This window comes from Myiozetetes cayanensis, unplaced genomic scaffold (genome assembly GCF_022539395.1).
Source record: "Myiozetetes cayanensis isolate MyiCay16 unplaced genomic scaffold, myiCay2020 scf6-25, whole genome shotgun sequence".
Lineage (NCBI taxonomy): Eukaryota > Metazoa > Chordata > Aves > Passeriformes > Tyrannidae > Myiozetetes > Myiozetetes cayanensis.
In genome coordinates, this window is record NW_026087853.1 from 44591422 (window position 1) to 44611319 (window position 19898).

Consider the following 19898-nt stretch of genomic DNA (forward strand, 5'->3'; position numbering starts at 1 on the left):
TATTGTGGGTTTGCATTTGGGCACTTGATGTACTGATTAATCAATCTCATAAAAGATCAAAGCACAGACTTTCCTTTAGCCTGCCATCAGTGGCATGGACATTTGTATCCCTCTTGTGGTGTAAGACATTCTGAATGTCTTCCTCCTTGGTGTCTGAAGAATTGCTGCATGGACCCCACAGAAACAAATCATGGCAGGCACCTGTAGGATGCTGGTGAGTGAGGGCATCCAAGTTGGATACCTAGCTGTGACGTGGATGAAACAGCACTTCTCTGAAAACATCAGCTCACTGTACAGCAGCTGGAAAAGCCAGCAAAACTGAGGTGCCATCAGGAAGGATATCAAGAATAAGATAACGTGAATGTATTTTTCCTGCTGCCCACATCTTTGAATGCCTCATTTGGTGGTGCAGTTCTTGTATTCTCTAATTACACTGTGTCATTCTTGGGTAGCGAAGATACAGAGAACTAACATTACTAGGGAAATGGAGCATCTGCCTTAGGAAGGGAAACCAGGAAAGCTTAGATTTGATTTTGGAGAGAAGAGGACTGAGCTTTATGAACTCGGGAAGGTGACAGATAAGGTCCACATAAAACTTATTCCCCACGTCCTGCAACAGAAGAGATGAGGGACACTCAGTGAGACCAGTATGAATTTGATTTAGAAGACCATACTTCTTCACACAGAGATTAGTGCTGGACTTTTGGCCGCAGGAGGCAGGGAGGATGGGCAGTTCAAACACTTATTGGACAAACAATTGTACAATAGGCTTGTAAATGTTTAGTAAAAGGAGGAGTGGTCAGAGATGTGGCCTCTAACATCCCTAGTGCAGAGTCCATGGATGCTGGGGGGGTATGAAGGGAATTGAACCATAGTTAGGAGCCCAGGCATGCTCTTCCTAGGTAGCATCTCCTCTTGCTATGGGTCAAGGTAGAAATGCTTGCGTTGCATAGACACTGTTACTCAAATTGTCGTTTCTGATGCCCTTAACTCTGAGCTATGTAGATAATCGACTCCCTCTTGTGGTGCAAGACCAGTATTGTGATGTGCTATTCTACAGTATCACTTCCAAGTACAGGCAACATAAACAGCAGAGTTTTATGTGATGGAGATTTCTTAGGGAGGGGCAGGGGTGCTTTACTTAAGGTCTGTCCCCTGTAAGCAGGGGTTTCTTAGTCTACACTCCACTGCTCAGCATATATGGTCATGCCAAAATTTTCCCCCAGTGTCCAAAGGACTAGAGGTCTCCAGGCAAAACTGGGTGTGACTTACCCTTGTAGCCTCAGTGGGAAGAGATGTAGGGTTTGTGTTTCAATGAACCTACGAAAGGTCAGCTCTGTTCATTCCTGCTCATGACTGTTGTACACATGTGCTGGCAGAAAGCAGGGTAGCAAGGAAAAAGGCACTTTACCTTGTGCCACGCTGTGCTGCTTTATTTTTCCTTTGAGAGGGGGAGAGACTAGGCTGAGAGGAAAGGCAGGCTGAAGGTGTAAATGTGGAGGCTGACTCTGCCACCTGCTACCCTGATCAGACCTGATTCCTGGTGCTTCCCTCTGTTTGTAAGCATGGACTGAATACTTTTATTTTGGGCTGTAAGCTCTGAGATGGTGCCGCAGTTTCTGTGCAGAGCTTCAGCAGAGGGCCCTGGTTATCTGGCCTGGCTGGCCAGATACTGAAGTGTCTGTATGATCGTTCTTGCAAGGATCTACTGCGTGATGATCTACTTGTCATCTGAGATGGGCAGGTTTGACTGCTGCGTCTGTCTGTGACTCCTTCCCAGACTATGCCAGCTATGCATGAGGAATTGAGTCACTGAGTATGCTTGAGTATGTGACAGCAGGCTTTCAGCTTCCCAAATCAGGCTTGTTAGTTGTGCTGGGGGCTTGTGCTGTCTCGAGTGCAGCTGTGTCCCAGTGACATTTAAACAGTATGTCTGTCTCCAGCAGTAAGTAAAGGCCACCTGATCTCTTGACTTTATAGGTGTAGTGTGAGATGCCCTCTGCACCTCGATGTATCCCCTTTTCAGCTGCCGTGGGCTCAGGAAGTCCCTGAAGTAGAAGATGCGTTTCAACGACTGTGTTTAATAGGTCCTGAGAGACACATTCCTGCTTCCGCCCGAATTTTTCCAGTCCTCCTTTGACCCTTATTTGTGCTCTGATTTCTACAACTCCTGACAGCAGCAGGCTCCTCACGCTGTCTGAAGCACTTCCTCAACTGTGCCTAATTGTATTGTTTGCTCCCCAGTGCTAGCATAATGAGAAAGAATTCTTTCCAGTTCACCTTCTCTATGCCACTAGTGGTCCTGCAGACCTAAAGTTGTGTTTATCCCCTTCTGCCTTGTTTACATCTGCTTTTCAGGTTGTTCTTAGAGGCATGATTGTAGCACAAGATCCTTCTTCTCTGTGTTTAATCCTTCCTACTCCTCTCACATTGCAGCTGGAACATCAGCTGCAGTCACTGAACTCGGAGCAGCTGGAGACCCGGGTGCAGAATGAAAGGCTCCGGCACCTGAATGAAAACCTGCTGGAAGAGCTGGAGAAAAGCAAATGGGAGCTGGAGGCGGTGAAGGGGCAATTGCAGAAGCTTCAGAAAGAGGCTCAGCTTGAGCAAGAGCAGAAGGACAGGTGGGGAAGGGCAGGAAAGGAGGTGTCAGGGCAGGGACACAGGCAGAGAAGGAAGGCTGGGCAAGCAGTTAAAGAAAAATGGTTTTATTAGAGGATTGCCTGTCTATTCTTGAGAAAAAGAAGAAACATCCCAATGGTCTTATGGGACTAAATAGGAAGTGATATTGCTATCTCATGCCTTCCTTTAGAGGGAAATGAATATGCTCACTGATATTTGGCTAAAAAATCAGTGCAAAAGCACAAAAAAAAAGCCTAAAGGAGTCTTCTCCGTGTATTTTCCAGTTCACCATCACCTCTATAGTGCTATCTTTAAAGATCCTCTTCTAATCACTTGTGTTCCCCTTTCTGGGTTAAATTTAATAATACATAGATAAAACATTGGGATGTTTCAAATCCAGATGGCAGTGACCATCCTCCCCATCTCTAGCAGCTGAGGAAACGGAGAAGATGGGTTGCCTGCCCTCAGGTTGGAGGAGAGCAGGAGAGCTGTGGTACAACCCAGCCATCCCAGCTCCCACAGCAGTGCTGCTTCCTCTGAATCCTCCTAGCATAAGGCAGGCCTTTATCTTTGAGAATACCTTGAGTGCCTCTGAGAAAGGGATCTTTGAATTTTCTTTCCCATTAATTTATTTTCCCTTTTAAAATCCCTTTCACCTAGGGATGTGTTCAGAGTCTCCAAGAACATGCAGAAAGAGAAACAAAGCCTCCTTCGGCAGCTGGAGCTCCTCAGGTAAGAGCAAGGCTGGAGGGAAATGCTGAGCTCTTAAGGGGCTGAGGTTTCAGCACTGTTCTCATTTCTCCCATGGAAAGCTATGGGATTGTATTTAAGCAGTTCTCAGACTCTGCTTGTTTTTCTAGGTCCAGACAGAGTTGTGCAATCTGACCAGCTCTGGCAGATTACAGACTCTGTTATTTCACGAGGTAATCCCTCCTCTGGAGGAATTCAGTCTTTCCTGCTGGTTAAAAAAAACATGTGGAGCCCATTACCTTAGCTGGGATACATGGAAATCCCAACATGTCTGGCCTTAAATAGCATCTTTATCTCTGTCTCAAGCTGCCTTTCTGTCCTCACTTTCAAATGTTGCCTTTACCCTATTTTGGACAAGCACCTCATTGTGTCTTTCCTGTGTCTTCCTTTGGAGCAGAGAGATGAACAAGAAACTTCGAGATGAGCGAGACGCTTTTGAAGCCAAGAAGCTGGTTAGTCTAAGAAAGAAAATCTTAATTCCCAACCACCCTCCTTTCATCTGCTGCTGTTGCTGTCATCACTCGGGGGCCCGTCACTTCCACGGGGGACAATGACCTGAGCTCACAGGGCCTGGTGTGGTGCCTAATACAGACTTCTCAGCACCTCTGTGTCCGTGCTGGAGACAAGCTCTGCTGGTTGCTGTTGCCAAGTACCTGGGTTTAACCCCAGGCACGTTGGCTTGTGACTGTCACGCAGCCCCGTGCAGGGCTGCAGCGGGTGCTGCCTGCTGCACACGTGGGGTCTGTGTGTTGTGCCAGGCACTGGGCACATGCAAGGAGGGGAGTAAAGCTGGATATGTCCCTGGAGCTGGGTGGTGAGGAAGAAGATGGATTCCCAGATGTGCTGCTGGTTGACTGGGTGTGGAGGGGCACACGGGAAGGTTTTGGAGTTTTTCTGACCCCTTGAGTTTGTAGCAGATGTTTTCAGGTGTTCCTCTAGGGGCAGCTCCCCCTTCCTGTGAACTCTGCAGGGTGGAGGTGCAGCAGTGAGCCTTGTGTCAGAAGGCTGGGGTAAAGCAGAGCCTCTGACATCTGGAACAGTCAATCTCTGGCCCTTCCCTGATGAGCACAAATATGGGGTCTATTTTTAATTCTTACTGTTTTTTCATGAAAATGTCTTTGTGTTCCCCAGTGTCCCTGGCAAGGCTGCTCTGTCCCCTTGGACCCATCCCTGCCACCATGTGTCTTTGCCTGCTCTGCCACCATGCCCCACTTGAAGATCTGGACGTAGATGCCTTGCAGTGAGGACAGGCAGTGGTAGGCTGTGAGAGCCTTTCTGTCTGATGTGTAAGGAATGAATGTGGAAGGAAACACAGGGATTGTACCCAGAAAGGGGGTGGAATGCCCTGCTGGGAGAGAGGCTCAAATTCTTCTCCAGGTGGAGAGCGGTATAAAATAACGTCAGTAACTCTTTTGGATGGAGATGAGGTGTGTGTGCACATGCCTTTGCATGTGTGTGTGTATTTCTGAAAGCTGAAAGGTTTTTTAATCTCCATTTTTAAAGCTGCTAACTACGTGTATGTGCACCAGAGCTTCCTACTCCCTCTTAGAGAAGCAATAAACCCAGTCACTCTGTAGCAGAGTCCAGGGCAAGCAGGCAAAGAAAATGGTTTCTTCTCCTCTTTCCATATGTTGTGCTTCTGGGTTCCTGTGGGTGGGGTGGGTGGCCTGTGGAGACCATGGCTCAGGTATGTACCTCTGGGTGTGCAAAGCTTGTCTGCTTCTCCTCTATTCTCTTCTCCCATTTCCCTTGCTAGGACCTGCTCGGGGTTGCTCTGAAACATGGCAATTGCGGGCAGAGCCAAGAGAGAGCCTAGCAGAGAGAGACATAGCACAGAGGAGCCACTCTCTCCCTTCTGCCGCCACTGGCAGTAGGGAATGAGGCAGCATGCTGGGTGAACTCCTCCTACCACTGTTGCTTACCTGGCAAGTCTGTGTTGTGCTGGGCAGTTGAAGCCTGTACTGGAGTAAGGTTTTCTTCCTCTGGCCACTCTCATTTCAGTCGGCAGGAAAGCAGGGTTCCGAGGGATTGCAGAGGTGCTGCTGCTATCATCACACACCTGCAGAAGATCTGCTGTCCAGCCTGTCACAATGTAAGGGTGACAGAAAATATCAATACTCCCTACAGCAGCAAAAAGGAGAGTCCAGCCTTCTGATGGGGATCCCTAGTGTGCAACACACTCTCTGCCAGAGACTATCATTGCTTTTACAGGCTAAAAAGAAGCCCAAGGCCTTAATATCCTCTGTTAGTGCTGGGAAGAGCTATGTTATTTCCATGAAATGAAGGTGTGATGAGAAGAGGTTCTTTCATAGCAAAAATTTTGAAGTGGTTGGAAGGAGGGGTCGGGCTGTTCATGGGTGACAGCAACCGAGTCACTGCTCCTTTGCTCTTCTCAGTGCCCAGCTTGATACTTTGCTCTTCATAAGAGTTTCTGGCCTTGCCAGGGTGGGCAGGCCCTGGCCCCATGTCACTGTGGGGCGCTCTCTTGTCCCAGTGGCTGGGTCATAAACAGTGATGTGTGGCTGTTTCTGCCTATGTGCAAACCACTGATGGGAATTCTTAAGACCTGGGGATTGCAGGTTTAGTTTCACACCCATGACCCATCTGGCTGTGGAGTTATGCTTGCATGCTGTATGTTGACAGAGCAAATTTCTTGTCTGCTCATCATGAAGAGTGTTTTGGTACTTCACCTACATTTCACACATATTTGTATTTCACTGATAAACCAGAATCTTTCCCATCCAAAATGCTTGTACGTGTGCTGTTGTGGAATCCTTGCCATCGTGTGTTATACAGCTGTGATGTTGTCTGTCCCTTTACCATCCTGGTGAAAAGCCAAATGTTGCACAAACCTGGCAGGCCAATAAAGCATGGCAGAACCAATGGCAAAACACGATCCATTGTTTGTCCTTTCTTACCCAAGTATGTGTTCTGCGAGCTGTTTCCTCTCCAGGTAGGATTGTGCCATAGCAGATTGTGTGGGAGTCCTTTTGCTCCACAGGTGACTTGAAGGTTGTGGGTGCTCCACTGGCCTGTAACATGGTGTCCTTCTTTCTATGTAGCTAGAGGTGCCCTTGAGTGAACCTGCTCAAACACTGAAAACTTGCTCCTCCATCCCTGCTGGAGAACTGTTGGTTGTCTGAAACACAGTCTAGCTGTGATGACTGAAGTGTTGCTATGCACCTGGGGGTCCTTTGCCTTGGAAGATTTGTGCTCCACGGTTGTGAGCCTCTCAGTGCTGGATTGTTTCAGTGGCTGGAGCTTCTCTTGAACACCAGTTTTATGTGTAAAAAATATTTTGTTCCCCTCCTTTCCCCCTGAAGTTCCTAAGTTGGGTGAGGCCCTCTGTGGAGTCCAGAGTGTCTGCTTTTGTTTGAATGCATTGCAGTGAAGGTGTTCTGGGAGTTCTGGCCAACAGAACAGCTTCTTTATTTTCTTGCCTTTTTAAATAAGCCTTGGGTAAGGGTTATTGAAGAAATAATCTTCGTAGTCCTCCCCCTGGGCTGTGGGCAGCACAAAGGAAGGCCTGTCCAGAGCTGCCTGCAGGTGTTTGGTCAGTTCAAAACTGCAGTGAGAGGCAGATCTGGCAGGCTGAAAACCCTTCTTTCCACACCTTTACCCCCAGAAATAACTTGTGAGGACACGTTAGAAATCTCCAGACTTGCAGACTGGATACATCTCCCTTTCTCCCAGTGCCAACGGAACGGGCACCTTGCTACGCTGTCTCACTTAGTGTTTTGTGTGTGTGGCCAGAGCAGTGAGCCAGTTTGGGGTGAGGGGGGAACTAGCTTTAGCATGGCATTTGGAAGAGTTGCAGGTCAATCCTCTCTGCCACAGGCTTTCCTGTGTGATTGCAGGCAACCTCCTCATCTTTGACTCTGCTGGGAATGCAGAGCTGCTGTACAGGGGGAGAGGGTTGTGAGAGAAGTGGTCCTACTTTCTCCTTCTCTGGGGAGCTAGTGAATACTGGCTGTAGGAAGTGTACAGTCCGAGGTAAGGGGGGGGAAAGCATGGAGAGGAATATTAATGTAAGGCAAAGCACATGCATTGCCCTTTGCAGCGTGGTCTCCTTCCTTTCCTGGGGTTCATGTGCAGCTTTGGGTGAGCACTGGGGGAGGAGGGGTATCAGTGTCTTCTGAGGAGGGGGTAATTGGTCTGTACCACAAAACATCAGCATAATAAAGAGGCAGGTGGGGAAAGAGAGATTCAACTGTGAGACCAAGTGGAGAGCAAACTGCAGAAATAAAAACTCTGGCTAGAGAAAGAATTCAGTTTGGAAGCTTACTAATTTTGATGAATTATATTGTGAAGGAGAAAGCAGCAATAGTGATGGCTTCTTGCACAAATTAAATTATCTGAACTAAGGAGATCACGGCCAGTGCTCATCTCTGTTTGAACCTTCCAGTGGGGCACTACCACTGCACCATGTGGGGCTGCAAGGGCTCTGGCCTTGCCTCCCCGAAGTGCTCTGCAGAGGTGGTGAGTGGTTGATCAGGTTCCTGGGTTGTAATCATTCTCCATTCCTTCTCTTTTCAACTTCCAGGTGCCTCAGAACACAAAGCCCCTGTTGAAGAAAGGGTCAGTGCTAGGCAGTTACCTGCTGGACGACAAGCCGGTCAAACGGTTAGATGGGTGTCTGTGTTGTGTTCATGGTGTCAGTCTGTGCCCACTGGAGTAGCCTGTCAGTCAAGCTGTGTCCTGTGTCTGGTTCTCCCACCTTGGTGCTGGCTGGTTTTGGGAGCACAGAGGGGTGCAGCTTTTCTGTGGCTCGAGCTGCCTCTTGGCATCAGGTAGTGTTGGCTCAGCATGAAGCTGAGATACCATTAGCTAATTTCCTCAGGGAGGTAGCCCACCTGCTGCTTTTAACTGCAGCAATGGGGGAGCAAACCTAAATGCCATCAGAAGGTTTGGGACTGTTCATGGGAAGGGAGTCACAAAGGCTGCCTCTCACCGAGTCAGGCAGCTCTGTTGAAATGAGTGGATCAACTCCCAAGTGTGCCAGTTCCTCCTCAGGCAGAAATCCTGTCCTCTGGTACCTCATGCCAGAGCCTGTATCCCTGGGGCATGGGAGAGGGCAGGAGTTGCACTAGGCTTGGATTCTTTCTGGCAGGTGAAGGCCCCACGGTGAGGGCCAGGCTCCAGGTGTGTTCATCTTGTCCATCTCCCTCTACACCTCTGCAGAAGCTCACCTGGTGCACCAGTCCTCCCTTTTAGGCAGGGCAGTCAACATGTCTGTGTGGCCAAGGCCTTTTCTTCCCCCCACCCTGTACAGGCAGACTGTACAGTTCCTTCAATACCCACATATGCCTGCCTGAACCATGCTGGCATTTATCATCAACCCTTGTGAACTAGTTGTGTGACCAGCAACTGGTATTGGCCAAAAGCCTGGTTCCTCTGGGAGGCAGGGCAGGCCAGCCCAGCCCTGGCCTGGGTTGGAGCTGCATCTCTCCTGCAACTGCTGGGCCCAAGCAAGTTTTAAAGGCAGCACGCTTCCCTATCTCTTATCAGGTCTCTGCAGAAGGTTCCATTGCTCCCTTGTTCCTCCCAGTGCCAACCAGCGACGTGGGTTTAGGCTCACAGTTTCTTCCAGCTTCAACCCACCCTCAATGCCTGCAATTCTGGTAGTGGCATTTAAGAATTGAGCTCCAGGCTCCTTGGCTTATGGACTGGTGGAAAACCAGGTGGACTGTGGAACAGGGATGATTCTTGAGCCCAAGCAGGGAGATTGCTTGGATAGGTCTGAGACAGAGCTCTTTTGTGGCTGCGTGACTTGGCACACATGCTATCCATCAAATCAGACTACCATCTTCTCCCATCTTCCTCCCCAAGTATTTCTTGCAGAGATCCTTCTAGCTGCTGCTGGCGTAAACCCACTGAAAAGGCTTAACAGGTGGAGAAGTCTGGCAGTAAGGGTGATGTGAGAAGGGGAGAAGTGGTTGCTGGCCCTGTCTCTGTCCCTGTGCTGTGTCACACCACATTGCTTGAGAAACATGAATGAAAACAATGAGATCTGGAGTCACTTCAGAAAGTTTTGTGTCTGTCTGTCCCTTACCCCCTCTTCCCCCCACCCCTGCAAAGAGGTTCTTGAATCTCAGCTCCTCATTGAGTGACTTGTGCCAGCCCTGGGAGCCTGGGAGTATGTGTTGATTTTCAGGGGGAGAGGTTCCAGCTGGCCTGGCTCTAGGCTGGCATTCAGGGCAGATGCAGGGAGGACAACCAGGAATGTGAACTCCCTTTCATGGAAGTGTTGGCGTGGCAGCAGGGGAATTTTTCAAGCCGGGTGAGGTGTACTTGTAGGAGTGAGAAAGGAGAGTTGTCTTGATTCCTGCACTAGTAGCAAGAGAAGAATGTTGCAAAGAGAGGTGGAATGTACTGCCTCTAAAGAGACTGACTGTGGTAAGCTCTAATTTGCTTTCAAATGCAATCTGCTGGCCAGTGAAGGCAGTGGAGATGTCTGTGGTGGATAAAGCCCTTTGGATGATTTCTAAGTGTTCTCACTCCCTTTGGCAAGTTCCTTTTGTTCCTCCGCTTACCATGTCAGTTCTACCCCCTGCAGAGCAAAGTGCATCACCCTGCTCTTATGTGGGCACAGTCTGTGGGACACCTATTCCCAGCTACCACAGATAGGGTTCCTGGGCATTTGTTGCCATTCAGAGCCAGTGTGACTTGTTGGAGCTTTAAAAAGAAACATCTTTCAGGTCCTGGCTCTCTTACCTTGGCCAGGTGTAGATACAGGCAAGAGCAGAGCCAACACCAGGCAAAGTGACTCTCACCTGTGTGAGAACGTTCACTGCAATTTGCACACCTGTGCAGGTTTCTGCTGCCTGAACTCAGTAAGACTCTGGTACAGCAGTGTTTGGGAGTGCTGGGCAGTTTCCCTGGAGCAGGACTGTGTGCCTGCAGCAGAGGGCACACTGCATGCAGCCTGCCTGGGATATCAGGCAGCCCTCGCCCTGCTGCCTGCAGGCAAACCCCTCTTCACTAACCTCAGAACCTTTGTTACTTCTTTGTATTGCATTTTGTAACAAAAAGAGAGGTATTTTTTGCTGCCTTTTTTTTTTTTTTTTAAGGTTCTTTTTTTGCCACCTTTGTATGTTTTGCCTCATTTTTAAGTACTGGGGGAAATGGGAGGCAAAGAATTCTTGAAAAATCCAGAAGCCAGCAATTTTTATTAAAACCAATGAAATATTTGTTGGCATATATGAGTACAGCATAGCTCAGGTGAGCTGTCTCTTTTTCCTTAGTGCTGCCACTGATGACTTAGTCACGGGGAGTATGGGGAGTGTATGTATGAAGCAGAGTTCCTGCGAGCACTACATATGCACTAATTAGATTGTATTGGTTGTTTTGGGAATTTGCAACCTCTTCCCTATCTCCTCACTCCCTGCTCTCCCACCCTACCTGTGATGCTCATGAGCTTTAATACAGACAACTGGCCTCTGCGGACCTTCCCTTCGCCTTCCCAGCGGATGTGGCAGTGGAAGAACCCAGCAGAAAGAACTGTAAATACTTCCCAGGCAACGGGACATGGATGAAGACGGGAGAAGGAGAAAGTACAAACTTTGGAGACAACCCCAGAGACAAGGAGAGATGGCCCTTGGCGGCAGATACTGAGTGGTTTAAGATGACTTTGAAGGGTGACACTGACTGCAGAAAAAAAGCAGATGGCTTAGATGCTGTTCCGCTGCCTCCTAGAGCACAGCCTGTTGGCACTGAAACCAGGGTGAGTGCAGTTACTTGGGGTTCTTCCTCAAACACCTGCTACCAGGGACTTGAGGGTTTCTGACTCTTCCCATCTAACTCCAGCTCCATAGGTTTATAGTGCAGGGGTCCAATGCCTGCACAGATCAAAGCACAGCCTGAAGCTGGGCTTTTCAAAACTGAGTCCCTTTCTTCCATTGTAGCTCCAGGCACTGGAACCAGCCAGCTGTTCCCCAGATCGCATCTTTAAAGTGGTGTTTGTAGGGAACTCTGGTGTCGGGAAGAGTTCCTTCATCCACCGCTTCTGCTATGACAGGTTCTTGGCTGAGCTCAATGCAACCATTGGTAAGTAGTAGGGTCCCTGACTCATCTGGATAAGAAGGGTGGGAAAGTCAGCCTGGATGAATGGTTTTTTGCCTGTATTATAGCAAAACTAAAGGTCAAGATGGTCCCTCTCCCAGTATTGAATCAATCTTGCAATTTCCCTGAAGTAAATAGAGTTGATCCCTGGCCGTTGTAACAATAAGCTGCTTTCTCCCTCTCCTACCTTGTGATCATTGTTACCTTCCTGACAGGTATTGATTACCAGGTGAAGAGTCTAATGGTGGATAACACCCAGGTTGCCTTGCAGCTGTGGGATACAGCTGGACAAGAAAGGTAAGTAATTTCTGTGAGGGCGCCCTACTGCCAGACTCACTGTAGGACAGGGAAAGTGCATGCAGCTCGTTTCTACCTCAGGGAAAACTGTTAGCTTCAGAAAGACCAGAGAGGTCACAGCAGCTATTCCAGTGCAACAACTTGCAGCAAAGGCCTCTTTCAAGAGATTTCTAGAAGTTTTCGCTGTGGAGCAAGGCCTGGGGAGATCTCTCACAGGACTGGCAGAAAAGCAGTTTTCCATATGTGTGACCTGCATGCTTGTGGCTCCAGGTAGTCTGGCCATAGATCACTGTATGGTGTGAAGTTCAAAGCTCCTCCAATCCTCAAAGCTCTCCTGCATCAGCCTGCTTCTGGGAAAAGCTGCAGGACAGGGCTACAGGTTAGGATAGAAACTAAGGCTCTGGATAGACATTCTGCTCTCAGATTTGGTTGTGCTACTCCTGTCCCCAGCTGCTCACCACTACCTGCTATTCAGGGGATGGAAAGGACTGTGTGAACCTTTCCAGGTCAGATTCAGTTGTCTGAGCCAGCTGAATTAGTTTGACCTGTGGGGAAGGTGATTTGAACTACCCTGCTTGACTCTGTCAGTGAGGTTATGGGCCCCTCCCACTGTCCCTTTTGCTGATAGACTTGTGGAAGTGATAATCCTTGGTAGAGGGACTGTGCAGCTTTTTGTGACAGTGAACACAGGTTCCCATTTGAAGGCCTCTAGTTTCAAAAGCATGGGCCACCTCTAGGTATTATCAGCACTGTTGGTGAGGACCAGAGTAGTAAAGGACACATTTGACCCTCATCTGCTACGGGAGATGAAAACCCATCACTACCTTCATGTAAATCACATTTTACTTGGGATACACTTTGAAGCTTAAGATGAAAAGCTATTTCAAGGAGGCCATGAACCTCAAGGGCCGGACAAAAATAAGTACTGGGTATTTAGGACTAAATATGTTATGTGGGCAGGCCTTCAGGAGGCAGCTGAGGTCATGGGAATATTATAATCTTAAACTATGCCAATGATGCTGTCTGCCTCAGTCAGCTGGACCATGCTGGACCTGGTGGAAATGTACTAAGTAGGATTTCCTATCAAAAAGCAACTATCTCTTCCCAAATCAAACTCCATGCTGAAGAAATAATGATTTCTGAAAGGACTCCTGTGGATACTTCAGTGCTGAAACTTAGCAGTAAGGGGAGTTATGACATAAAATGTAATATTTTACTGGGGTCAGGTTGCATCAGAGGCCAAATTCAAGATATTGCCTGCAGAAGGATCTTTAGCATTAGCAGGTCTTAGATGTGTGCTTGAAGGAGAGAACTTGGCTCCGATTAGGAGACATGGGAAGAAACAAAAGCTTTTACTGCTTCTGGAGAAAGGTGCATGCTACCTTTGATGTTTTTTCTGGAGCATCTGGCCTGTCTGGCAGTTGCAGAGATGCACCTTGACTGCCAAAGACACAATCTGTGCTTTCTCAGTTGGGTAGTTGCCAGAGTGTCATGCCCTTATTGCAGTGAGAAAGAACAGGCTCCAGGCAATCATCTGAAGAGTTCAGGAGGGTCACATCTTGCTGCAGGTTTTCTTGGCTCATAATAGAACAGTAGAGTGTGCTGTCCTATGCAGGGCTGAAATACACGGCTTTCCAGTGAGATCTCAGTACTTACATTACGTTTAATTCCATCAGTTTGCAAACTGTGTGGTTATATCATGGCTCTGTCACAAACTGCTTACAGATTTTTAAGGTTTGAGTTTGGGGTTTTTTGTTTTTGTTGTGGTTTTTTTTCCCTCGAAATTTATTCAAAAAATACAAGCCTGTGGTTTTAATTGGTATGGAGAGGACACAGTAGATGTCTGGTGGGAGTTTTTCCTGGAAATTATGTCTAACCCCTAATTTTTTATGTATGATGGCATTGATTTACAGATTCAAAACTGTAAACAGACTCTATTGATGCTGAGATCTTAATTGCTGTTTTGGCAGCACTGGGGCAGACATTATGCATGCCTAGTTTGTACTGTGGTACAGCTTAGTCTGCAGATTCTTCCAGATTCTAGGGAAAGATCACATTTTTTCCCTTTTCATAGGCAATTTCCTTTTCCTATCCCACCTAAGCAGATTCTTCTGTTTCTTTCTTCCTGACCTGCAAAGGTCTTCCTTCCTGCTTTCTCAGCACCATGCATTTGGAAAGGCTCCTGCTTACCTTTGGCTGCCTGGCCTGCCTCAGGGGTGCAAGGATTTGACTTTTTGCCCCAGGGGACATGCATGGGGGCTGCCAGGCCTCGCAAAGGGCCTGCACTAAAAGACAGATAATCCCACTCTTGTTTCTTGTGGTTCTGAGCGTGCCTTTGGTTTTGTTTGGGCTCAGGTTTCGGAGCATTACCAAGCAGTATTTCCGGAAGGCAGATGGGATTCTGGTGATGTACGATATCACAGCTGAGTGCTCCTTCATGGCAGTGCGGAACTGGATGAGCAGCATCCAGGTGAGGGTGGGACCGTGGCTCTCCAGTGCTCCTGGTGCTGCCACTGCCTTGCTCCAGACCAGTTCCAGCAGCCTGTCTGGGAGCGACATTCCCCAGTGCCCCAGGAGGTCCTTGTGGAGTTGAATTACCAAAGCAGATGCTGTGGGTACTGCCTGCGGGAGTCAGTCTGGGACCGGGGGCTTTGTGTTGAAGATCCCAAAGCCAGTGCAGGCCACTGAGTGAAGGAGGGCTGTTTCTGTGGCAGAATGTGGTGGGACCTGCCCAAACAACAGTCTTTGTTTGTAAGCAGCCCATGTGCATTGGCAACATCTAAACATGGTCACATCACACCTGTGCTCAGGTAAGGAGATCCCCTGGCGTCAGACTACACACAGGAAAGGGAGACAGCCCTGGTGCATTTAGGCTCAGACCTGCAGCACAACACTTTATATGGTCACATCCTGACTCTGCCTGGAGATTTCTAGATGGGACTGCATTATCATTAATAGCTTTTTTTTTGTTTCCCTCGTTTGCTCCAACTTTAAGAATTGATAATTTTTCTCTTCTTTTTTTCTTTATTTGGTAACTGTGTATTAATATTGTAGCTTGCCCCCCTGCCTTTTGTTTCCAAACACTCAATAAAAGCGTTCATCTGTGGCTTGTATCTGCTTGGGGAGACAAAAATACCCTTCTATATAATTTAAATAAGCTGTGTGTAGATGATCAAGATGTTGAATGGAAATTGTGAAGGGTGGCTTTGTTTTGATTGTGCCGAGTCTCAAAAAAACCAAGGTCCCTGGGAAATTAATAAGCATAGGATGGAGGTTTCTAATATTGTTAACTTCCACAAGCCTGTTGGAACAAACAAACAAACAAACACTCAGCTATTTCTTTGGATTCTAAAAGATCAAAGGTTAAGATTTTCAAAAACTAACCAGCCTCTGAAAATCAGGCTTCTTTCAGGAAGGTTAAAGGGAGCACACAGAAAATCAAAGCAGGCAAAATACATAACTTTTAATATCTCTCTTGTTTTCCTCTGCCCATCTGTGTATTTATCTTGTTTTGAAGCTGTTCAGGTACTGTATTATGTCATCCAGGCCACTCAAGTTTGGAAATAACTTTGAGCCCTGTTCTTACTCTGGTGATGTTCTAGTGAGCCAGTGAAACCTGAGGGAGTTTTGCCAGAGATGTAAGAGGCACCAAGAATCGCCTGTGACTAAGCAGTCCCTACAGAGACAGTGTACAAGAGTTGAAAGTTGCTTATCTTGCTGGGCCAATGGATTTTTAGCAAGAGATCATTTTGTTTAGGACAGCACATCAGAGGAATAGTACATCACATACACACAAAAATTACTGAACTTTAGTAAGAAGCTCTGCCTGATCTCAAGTTCCCAACAGCCTTTGGGGCAAGCTGCTTTTCCTTAGGCATGTTATTTCCCTGAGATGAATTTATGTCGTGTCTCCCCTCTCTCAGCATCCCAGCTGAACATGCCAGAGATTTGGAATGCATTCCAGTAGCTTTAACTTCTTTCCACAAATCCCTGGGGCTATTGAAGGAATGGTCCTTTAATGAGCTAAAGGGCCCAATCCTGCTGCTGAAGGTCTTGTTTGCATGAGCTGGAAGGATCTGATCTGAGTTACTTCCCTCCTTCAGCTGAGTTTCCAGGGTGCTTTACTCTTGTTTCCTTTGCAGGAAGGTATCGAGGACGGAGCTGTGGTCTTTCTGCTTGGAAATAAAATGGATGCTGTGCAGAGAGAGACCCGGAATGTGCCCAAGGTGGAGGGGGAAAGGCTGGCGAAGGTGTGACTCTGTACTCTGCTGCTTGACCTGCTCTGCAGCCTCCCTCCAGCTGTCAGCAGGGCAGCCTGGCTGGGAGAAAGCCCTTCTTGGAGCCATTTTCCAGTATGGTACCTTGCCTCTCTCCCCCACCCCCTATTTCTCCAATATAAACATGTACCAAGGTCCCTCTGGTACCAGGCAGGATGAGATGGTGGCCTTTATGTGGCAGACAATGGCCCTTGAGGCAGGCTCATTTATTTCTCTTGAGACTCCATGCCTTGTTACAGTCTTTCTGAGGGGAACTTGAATGGCACTTTTTCCATCTGAGGGATGCTTTCTGGGACCTTGGCCCCTGGGTGAGGGGAGGCTCAAAGTAGTTCCCCATCTTCTGAACTCTGCAACACAAAGGTAAAGGAATTAAAGTACCCTGAGCAGATATTTTCTCTTCCCAAACAACTTCCCCAGTACTCCCTTTTGGATGCTCTGTCTGGGCCCCCAATGCTGGAAAAGCATCTCCTTTGCCTGAGCTGGGGAAGGGGTGATAACAGCCACTCTCCTGGCCCCCAACTGCTCTTGGAAGAGTTGCTGGTGGTGGGGGTGAACTAGGTCCCAAGGATGTGAATGAATGGTGGTGGAAAGGTGGCAGCCAACATGTGTGCTTGCTGTGCTCTCTTGCAGGAATACAAGGCTGTCTTCTATGAGTGCAGTGCGATGACTGGCTATAACATCATGGAGCCCATGCTGCACATGGCCAGGTCAGTGAACAGGAACAGTCACCCTGGGATATTTCTCTCGCTGTACATGACTGGTGTGGGCTGTCCTGGGGAATGGGCAAGAAGAGGGGGGTGTCAGAGACTGACTTTCTGCCATGTCACAAAAAAGACCTGACTTCCTGACTCCAGGTCGTTGTCTTCTGCTCCTGGAGAGCATCAGTTGTAGATTGGACACTTTTCACACACAGAATTTCATCTGGCAGAGCTGGTGTGGCAAGACTGGGAGTTTAATTTGAATATTTCCCCACATAAACCTTGTGTACTATCACAGTTTTTCAGTTCGATATTTTGGAAGTCTGCATGTACCTCTAACGGTTTTTTCTTCCTTATCTTACTAAGCATTGTACCAACCATACTATTTTGGTGGCAATGGTTTTAAAGGGAGATAAGACACTTTGTTAGGCTGAAAGAAGTTTGCTCTAAGATTTTTATTTTTATTTTTTTTAAAAAAAAGGTAGTTTTGGAAACAAAGTATTTGAAATCTTGCAAGGAAACTATCCTTTTGTTTCCTTTTATGCCCTCACCTCCTCCTGGCACATCATCTCTGTTAACTCCACAGCAGGACTTAGTTGTTTATTAAGTGGGATAATTTGCTTATCAGTGAGATAAATTGTGTCTCTCATAGCACATGCCTTCAGCGTGTTTTATTACCATGCTGGTGCCCAAGATGGCCCAGACAGGTCAAGCAAACAGCCCGAGATTCTGACATCAATGTAGGAGCTTGGGAATAAGGCACAGACCACTCACACCCCTGTCAGGTGCTCTGACTGCTGAGCCTTGCGGTCCCCTCTTATATGTGTCCAGTTTCTTTCCCTGTTCCCTGGAAATTCAGGCTTATTTTTTGTGTGTGGTGGTTTATGTAGCCCAAATCTGGTCTTTTGGACAGTCACTTCTTATAATCCTAAGTGACTGGTGGGGAGCAAAGGGCAGAGGCAAATGCCTTGGCAGGGAGATCTCAGTAACCAGGTTGTGTTCTTGGTCTGTGCTGCTCTTTCCAGGTTGCTGACAGCACAAGAAGACAGGCAGAGGGAGAATGCCCTGCAGCTGGAAGATATGGGCAGGAGGAAAGGGTGCTGCACATAAGGCACATCAGTGTGTCAGCAAGAGACATGTGCCAGCACTGTATCGTGAAGCTGGGGGTTCCTTTCAAGCAAGCTGAATCTGATGGTATCAGCTCTGCAGAGATTTGGGGAAGCTGAAGCTTTTCCCAGTCTGTGAATTTTGAGGCACTAAATCAGGCCAAAATGTGCATATTATCTGCACTGTTCCATTTCCCAACTCTGCATGCAGCCCTGGTCTCTGGAGGCCTCTGCTTCTTTGGGGGAATTTGGCTGGTCTTGGCTAGTAGGACAAACTGGGCCTTCTGTCTGGAGAGTTTGCTTCCCTGTAAAGGGATGAAGTCTTATTCCTTTTCCCTCTGGTAAAGAACTGGCCTAGCAGCAGAGAGTGGAGGACACAGTGGTTGCTGTCTTAAATAGAATTTTTTAGTGTAAGAGATAGAGTTAGCCCAAATTTAAGTTTCTTTAAATAGTGATCCATCCATCTCGGAGAACAGCATCTCCTCTTGGCTCTGTGACAGTAACTGCCCCGCTGAGATCCTGCTGTGGTAAGTGAGAACACTTCCACCACTTCCTTAAGATCTGGATAAGGCCCTGTATTTAGTCCGAAATAAAGTTGGGCTTGTCAATATTGTAGTCAACTGATTCCATGCATGAATATGGTATGAACTGATAGAATGAGTCACCCCAGTGGCTTTCATCTCATTTTTACCCTAATGGACCTTGTCACTGTCCCTCTCCTACTGTTTATGGAACACAGAGCAGTTGCCCTGGGACTCACAGGCGCTGACATGTGTTGCTGATTCATAACCCATTGCCAGAGCTGTACAAACTAGGGGAGCCATATATAGCCTGTTTTAAGGCTGAACGCTGCCTGTTTCCTCCCATTCTCCTGTCCTTTCCTGAAGAATATCCGGCAACTTGGAACTGCCTTTCCTGCAGTGCTTTCAAATCTACCTGGGCTGGAAGCACAAGGCCACTGTCTGTGTCAAATGCACCTTTTTCTCTTGCAGTGCCTTTGCACAACAACCTCGCTTTCCTGGTGCAGGGCCTGAGAAAGAGCTGAACTGAACCTGATCCCATTGGGAAGGGACCTTCTTGTCACTCAGGAGTGGGGCAAAGCAGAGCGAGGGGAGGCGAGGGCTGAGGTAGGAACTGGCCCCAGCCTTGTGCCCGTTGGCATAGCTTCTTCCCTTGGGATAAGGCGGTTACTCTGAATGTCTGTTTATTGCACAAATTTCTCTGGGAATATCCCATGCAGGAAAAGTGCTCTGAGTCACTTACAGACCATCAGTGTGAAAGTTACAAAGAATTTCCATGGTTCCTCCTGGTGCCCTTTACTCCTGATAGGAAAGAGGAAGTTTTTCTCTGCAAGAGCAGGATTTCTGAGTAAAAAGAATAGCCAAATGTAATAAGCTCCTGCTCACTCCTTACTGTCGGCTGGCTGTGGCTCACACTGTGTTTAACTGCAGTAATGCCTTCCAGAAATTAGGAAGCAGAAAGCTAGAAAAGGTCCAGAACCAGGGTAGCTGTTGTGGAGCCTAGGGTAACACCAGCATTGCTGCCAGTGGGACTCCTTGTGTTTGCAAGACACAATATGTGGGAAGAGAAATCATCTGTGTTTTCAGAAAACACCTCTAATCTGGACATAGATGTGACTTTCTAACCAGCGTGGGCGTGCAGGAGCACAGGCATTATCACCTGTTGAACAGGTCAAACCCACCACCTGTGTTAGGGGAGCTCCAGGTGCCGGTTAACATGGAGTGGCTGGCCAAGAACTGGTGTCTTTGGTTGTGGCACATCAGTAATGCTAAAGTTACTTACCTGCAGCAGCAGGACTTGGGAAGCTGATGCAGAAGGAAGAGAGCAGTAGCTAATGTTCTGAACGTGCGCCTCCTGCACTCTGTATAGAGCACATCAAAGACAAAGGCATGAAATTACAGCTGACACACAAATACAGGCAGTCTGTGTAGTACCTTGATCAGTGCTGTCATATTGCAATGACAAGAACTACCAGGTTCTTTTAATGTACAACCTTAAGCATGTTTTCTTAGTGTGCAAACAGTACAGATAATAAAGAAATGCTGTCTTACAAACCACTGTGTTGA

General features: G+C 47.7%; 1 protein-coding gene across 3 annotated transcripts in view; it reads left to right on the plus strand.

The window, feature by feature from the left end:
- CRACR2B (calcium release activated channel regulator 2B) overlaps positions 1–19869 on the plus strand; it is a 48173-nt gene extending 28304 nt beyond the window's left edge. For all 3 annotated transcript variants that reach the window (XM_050337096.1, XM_050337097.1, XM_050337095.1), the window contains exons 8-18: positions 2437–2624; positions 3283–3354; positions 3770–3824; positions 7916–7995; positions 10801–11095; positions 11277–11418; positions 11649–11730; positions 14086–14200; positions 15873–15980; positions 16638–16714; positions 17731–19869. In XM_050337096.1, coding sequence (XP_050193053.1) covers positions 2437–2624; positions 3283–3354; positions 3770–3824; positions 7916–7995; positions 10801–11095; positions 11277–11418; positions 11649–11730; positions 14086–14200; positions 15873–15980; positions 16638–16714; positions 17731–17815 — 1299 coding nt within the window. In that variant the 3' untranslated portion in view covers positions 17816–19869. The remainder of the gene's footprint in view (positions 1–2436; positions 2625–3282; positions 3355–3769; positions 3825–7915; positions 7996–10800; positions 11096–11276; positions 11419–11648; positions 11731–14085; positions 14201–15872; positions 15981–16637; positions 16715–17730) is intronic.
- Positions 19870–19898: the final 29 nt, after the last annotated feature.